We start from the raw sequence: 6000 nt of genomic DNA, 5'->3' as shown, positions 1-6000 counted from the left end.
CATCCAGGATAAGTCAGCCTGCCCTAGGAGGAGCGCGCTAGTTAAGAGGGGACCGAGGCGCCTTTTCCCTCTATCCTGAAGCCTCCCCTGTCTTACCGATGGCAGAGAGCTTTTGCAAACTCTCTGGAACCTAACAGATGCTTCAGGGAAACGAAACTAAACCTCTCTAAAGTTTCCAGCGCGGGCTCTTTTCGTTTCCCGCTATCCGCCCAGTCTGAATCTGGGCGCGGACCGAGGGCGGGGCCGAGGAGCCACCGCGGCGGAAACCGGCCCGGCGGCCTGGGAGGCGGGAGGGGACAGCTAGGGGGCTGTGTGCCGCGCCCGCCCGCGCCCTGTCGGGACTGCGGACCTTGGCGGCTGGACTTAAACTGGCACTGACTGCGGTCTCCGTGCGTACCGCAGGAGCGGAGCCCGCGCCGCTGCGCTGGGGCGGCGGGCAATGATCACCTAGGAGGCTGGCGCGAGCGGCACACGAGCCGGGCGCGGCGACACGCGGCCATGGAGCAGGAGCTCGCAGTGGCGGAGGAGCCGGCATCCCCGAGGCGGCGACGCCCGCGGCGACGGCGCTGGGAGGGCAGGACGCGCACCGTGCGCTCCAACCTGCAGCCGTCCCTGGGCGCCGAGGACCCTGCGGCCGGGGCCTCCAAGGGCGAGCGGCTGCTCACACGCGGGTGCGTCCAACACCTGGCGGACAACCGGCTGAAGACCACCAAGTACACGTTGCTTTCCTTCTTGCCCAAGAACCTCTTCGAGCAGTTCCACCGCCTGGCCAACGTGTACTTCGTCTTCATTGCGCTGCTCAACTTCGTGCCGGCGGTGAACGCCTTCCAGCCGGGCCTGGCGCTGGCGCCTGTACTGTTCATCCTGGCGGTCACTGCAATCAAGGACTTGTGGGAGGACTACAGCCGCCACCGCTCCGACCACGAGATCAACCATCTGGGCTGCCTTGTCTTCAGCAGGTGAGTCAGACCAGCCGGGCAGAAGCGCAGGGTACAGGAGGGGTCGGGCGCTTCCGGGGAACTCGGTGTTGGGCATGGAGGGAGAGTGCGTTCGCGACAGGTGTGGTCCACAGAATCTGTGGAACTTGGGAAGTCACTGTGCCTCTGAGGAGGCTCTGTGTCCTAGATGCAGGAGCACACGCGGATCCCCTGTCAGGACTGGAACTCTAACCTAGGGTCTAAGTCAGAATGATCCCAGGGTTGGGATCTGGCATCACCTGGCCAGCCTCATGCCCTCAGCTCCTGCCCCTAAACCCAGGACAAGATCGTCTGGTCTCTTTTGCTCTCCTTCGCCAGGCACCGTGGCCTTGAACACAGGAGTGTATAGCTCAGTCTTAGGTAACAGTTGTTTTAGTACAACAGGTTCTGATGTACCTGGCGCAGATCAACTTGAAGGGCAGGGCACAAACAGCAGTCCATTCACAGATGCAAATTAGGAACTGACCACAAGCTGAGTACTATTCCTTAGTTAAGGCCTTTCTCTTCTCCTTAACTTTTTTTCTAGCGTTTCTAAGACAGAGTCTCCGTGTAGCCCAGGCTATCCTTGAATTGGTGATGATCTTCCTGCCAAATGCTGCAATTACAGGCATAAGCTAGCACACCAGCCAGTTTTCTTAATAAGAACTTGTTTTCATATGAAAAGAAGCCTCGAAGGGGGTGAGGGGTTAAGATGCTGAGAGGTTAGTGGCAGGGAGTGACCTTCCAGTGAACTGTTCTTACTTCCCTGCTCTCAGAATTCCAAAGCTGGGATGTGACCCTGGGTTTCCTGATGTACCTTCTCCGTTTACCCCCATCTGGAGATCCATGTGGAGGCAGAGCCATCTTGGAGCTCTGTCCAGGCCTCCATCATCTTTCCTTCCTTCTCACCTTGTTGGACATGGCTCCCCTAACTGGATAACATTTTTTGTGTTCTGATTCCACCATGCCTGAGGGCACCCTGGGAAGTCCCTGGCCTGGTGGCAGATTGTTTCCCCAGCACATGGGGATGTTGTTGGTCCTATCTCTTAGAAGATCATGAATTCTTTTCTATACATTTGAGTAAAAAGTTTATTTTAATGAGTTCTTGCTGTGTTGCCCGGGCTGACTTGAATCTTGTGACCCTCTGAGCACTGGTGGGCCTTGATAATCTAATTCATGTAAACAGAGGTTCAGAAAGGTTCAGTAACTTGCTCAAGCTTGTGTAGCTCCTCCAGAGTGGTGCCGAGTTTGACCAGGTTATCTCAGATTCCCGTGCTTCTCCAATGTTTTCTAAGAATTACTGGAAGAACTTGTCAAAATAACAGCTTTCCTATGTGTTTGAGTAAGATCTGGGAACAGGCTCAGGAATGAGTATTGATGAGGATAGAGGTGATTCTTACATGATAGCTCATATTTGAGTAATACCACCTTGCTTGCCCTGGAGAGGTGCTCATTGGCAAGGCACCAAGCATGATGTAGATGGCAAGGGCTGTGGAATTCCCTGACTCTTCTTCACCTGAAACATTGCGAGGGAGTGAGGAACCTCTTGCACAAATACCCTCAGTGTGTCAAACCCTGGAAGCCAAACAAGTCTCTGAATCTTTGCATATATGCTACTTACTATTTCCACTGAGCCTACCATCCCAGTAGTCTCCTTTTTAGAAATGCCGAACTTTAGGAAATAGTTTATTTTCAGTTGACAAAAAGTGCTGCTCACTTGTTATTTGACAAGTGGATGAGAAAACTGAGGCAGGAATCTGACATTGCAAAGCTTCCTAGGATTGTGAAACCATACCTGCCTAACTTTCTAGTTAGTTCCTAAGCTCCAAGTACAACCTAGTACACCCCTCAGGTAGGCCTCGCAAGTTCCAAGTCCTCCCTGCCCCTAAGTCAAATTCTTGAAGACTGTCTATAGAAAGAATAGACCCACCTGGGAAGGCCACTGGATGGTCAGAGGCTATGAGAGAGATGGTTGTGTGGGGGGCAGAGGTGGGATTGCTCCTTAGGTACCCGAACTCACTCTCCGACCATGTCATTTTCTCTACTGCAGAAGCTGGCCAGAATTTTTCATTTACTTCCCAACTGTGGGAAGGGCAGTCAGCCCTATACCCCACTTCCATCGTTTTTCCTAGGAAGGCAGGTCAAATTCTTCTAGTCCTAGAATGCCTGGGATTGGTGTTGACAAGCCCTTGGAATGGAGAGTGGAGGAGGCTTGAGTTCCATCCAGGGCTGCTATAGTGGGTAGGCCACTGGGCAAGTTCCTGGCCTGGGTAGACTCTGGCCTGGGCTCCTGGTCCAGGGAAACAGGGTGGTTTTCAGGAGAGGCCTCTGAGAGATGGCAGGGAAGAGTCTGGGGTTGCCATGTAAAGACTAGAGGGAATATGACCAATGAGAGGGCAGATGTTGAAGGTGAGGGATAATCGAGAGGGTGTGGTATATGATGGCCAGAACTTGGAGAGACCAGGAATGGATAATAAGATACATGAGATAAGGGTGGACATGAATCCTGGGGTCATGGGGAGCTGCACTAGTACAGCCTGAGAAGAACCTACGCCAAGTCAGTCTGTCCAGTGTCTTCAGTGAGCACAGTGAATCAGATATAGTTGGGAAATATGGGGTCTGTCCTGGCTTGTATCTCTTCCAGGTGCCATTGCTGTTGCTGCTGTGCAAAGGAGGTGTTTAGTCAAACCATCTTTCTGTGTTTGAGATGGGGCCTCACTATGCTGCCCAGGCTGGCCCTGACTCCTGGGCTCAGCAATCCACCTGCTTTCATCACTAAGTAGCTGGGACTCTGTTGGGAGCCACTGCACTTGGCTCAAAGAGTACATTAATATAGCAGATTAGAGAAGCCTTACCAAAGATCCTGTCCCCTAAAGGTGACTTTCTGACATGGTCATTTATTATGGTTGCTTTTCCAAAACAGGGTCCTTGGGCCTCTTACTCTGAGAATCCTGTGTAGTGCTGGTCAGGAGTAGAGCTACCTAGACCATGAAGTTTGAGCAGCTGTTTTCTATGTCCTGAGCACATTTTATCCTCTATTGGATTTTGGACTCTTTTTCAGGAAGATCTCCTGAACCATACTCAGTGGGCTGGAGAACCATCTGTCTTTGGGCCAGTGGCTAAAGAGTCCTAAGCTGGATTTTCACACTGTTACAATTTGTCCTCCTGGGAGTCCAGGGTGAGGGTCTCAGCATTCTGTATAGCTGACAGAAGTTTACAATAGGGAGGGTCCAGCAAGGCTTGTATGGATATCAAAATCCATAGATGTTTCAGTCCCTTAAAAGTAGTCTATAGCTATTTCATAGAACCTTCACATATCCTCCCAGATACTTTAAATCTGATAAATACTCTAGATGACTTACAGTAGAAATCCTCTGCAAAGGGCTGCTCTACTGTGATGTTGAAGCAATAACGACAAAAAGGGATACACAGAATATTTTCCATAACATTTTTGATTCAAGGTTTGTTAATTCCCTAGATAAGCAATCTATGGAGGGAGATGTAAGACAATAGACGAATTCGCCCTTCTGAGATTATCCGGAAGATATGCAGGAGACAGCATTCTTATCCCTTAGGTCATAGGCAGGGAGGGGGTCGAAATAGACCAGTCAGTTCAGGCAGTGCTACTTGAAGAGGAGTGTGCTGTGGAAGGTCACTGCTGAGCCTGAACCCTGGTGCTTGAGCCCCTTCTCTTCCACAACATTCCTAGGGGATTGCATTGCTCTTTTTTCTCCTTCATATTCTTTATGATGACACAAATACTATCTTCTTGGTTTGTTGCTGTGGGATTTTTGGTATAGGAGACTGAACCCAAGGCCTCACACACGCTAAGGCTGTGTTCTACAACTGAGATGCACACCCATGTCAGACTCTGCCTTCAGTAGTCTTTCTTGGGAAATAAACCATGGCAGCCTCTCCCTGAACCTTTGGGGTTCCCTAATCCTCTGGGCATAGGCCTCAGAATGTCTTCCTATCCATCACCTTTTGGGATAATAGTCTGGGGAGCTTTACACTTAGTTTTGGAATTACCCTGTTCCATTTCCTTTGACTCTGCATTGCCCCTGCTAGCCAGGGTTATCTCCCTAACCTGTGCACTCTCAATTCATGATTTGTTGTTTCAGAAGAGCTGAGTGACTGAGAACATGATATTCTTACCTAAAAAAAGCCTTTTTTGTTTTTCTTCCCTGCTTCCTGGTCCTTTATCTAGCCTACCTGCTGCTCCTCTCTCTTTGTATCCTTTCCCCTCCCTATCCTGGCAAGCCTGCCTGTCTCTTCCCCTCCAAAGCTTTTAGCCCTTGGGTCACATTCCCTCCTCCCTTCATCACTGCCTCAAGCAAAGACTTGTGCCTCCAAACCCAGTAAGAAGCTTTTCAAATGCAGATACTAGAATGCGGATTTAGGAGGCTGTGAGTGAGTGCTGTGGTGGGATATGTCAGGAATAATATTTCTTTCTTTTTTTTTTTTTTTTTTTTTTTTTGTCTTTTTGAGACAGCGTCTCCCTGTAACCCCAGCTGTCCTGGAACTCACTATGTAGACCAGGCTGGCCTTGAACTCACAAAGATCCGCCTGCCTCTGCCTCCCAAGTGCTGGGACTAAAGGCATGTGCCACCATACTGTCACACCCATGTTTTTAGAAATAATTTTTCTTTTGGTACTTGCTTTGTGTCTTACATGGTTCATGAGGTCAGGTTAATGTAGTGGGACAGGAACCTTTCTCTCCCTAAGAACTTTGTTACCATTACAAGGTAATCTTATTCATGGAGTGATTTTGTTTTCACTTGTTAATAAGGGTCAACCAAGCATTCTATGTTCTATGTGTACAGCTCTCCTAGAGTCCTATCATTTGCACATCCTGCTCCACAGATGAGGAAACTGAGGCATCAAGGCTCACTAGCTTGTCTACCAGCATTCTAGTGGAAGATAGTGCCAGGGCTAGAGTCTGATCCTTCCTGCTCTGATTCCATGCCCTGTGCTTATACTCACCAGAACAACAGGTAACCCAAAAATAAAATTGCAGAGAAAAGAAAAAAATAAGACAGAACAA

The 6000-nt window shown here is 49.8% G+C and overlaps 1 protein-coding gene across 5 annotated transcripts in view; it reads left to right on the top strand.

Moving 5' to 3' along the window:
• Positions 1–213: 213 nt before the first annotated feature.
• Atp10a (ATPase phospholipid transporting 10A (putative)) overlaps positions 214–6000 on the top strand; it is a 191158-nt gene continuing 185371 nt past the window's right edge. For 3 of the 5 annotated variants that reach the window (XM_029563796.1, XM_029563798.1, XM_029563799.1), the window contains exon 1: positions 214–959. In XM_029563796.1, coding sequence (XP_029419656.1) covers positions 499–959 — 461 coding nt within the window. In that variant the 5' untranslated portion in view covers positions 214–498. The remainder of the gene's footprint in view (positions 960–6000) is intronic. The other 2 variants (XM_029563797.1, XM_008833629.3) reach the window with 2 other exon arrangements.

The sequence above is a fragment of the Nannospalax galili genome, unplaced genomic scaffold, assembly GCF_000622305.1.
Source record: "Nannospalax galili isolate Female #2095 unplaced genomic scaffold, S.galili_v1.0 scaffold135, whole genome shotgun sequence".
Lineage (NCBI taxonomy): Eukaryota > Metazoa > Chordata > Mammalia > Rodentia > Spalacidae > Nannospalax > Nannospalax galili.
Note: the sequence above shows the minus strand (reverse complement) of the source record. Positions and strands in the feature narration are given on the sequence as shown.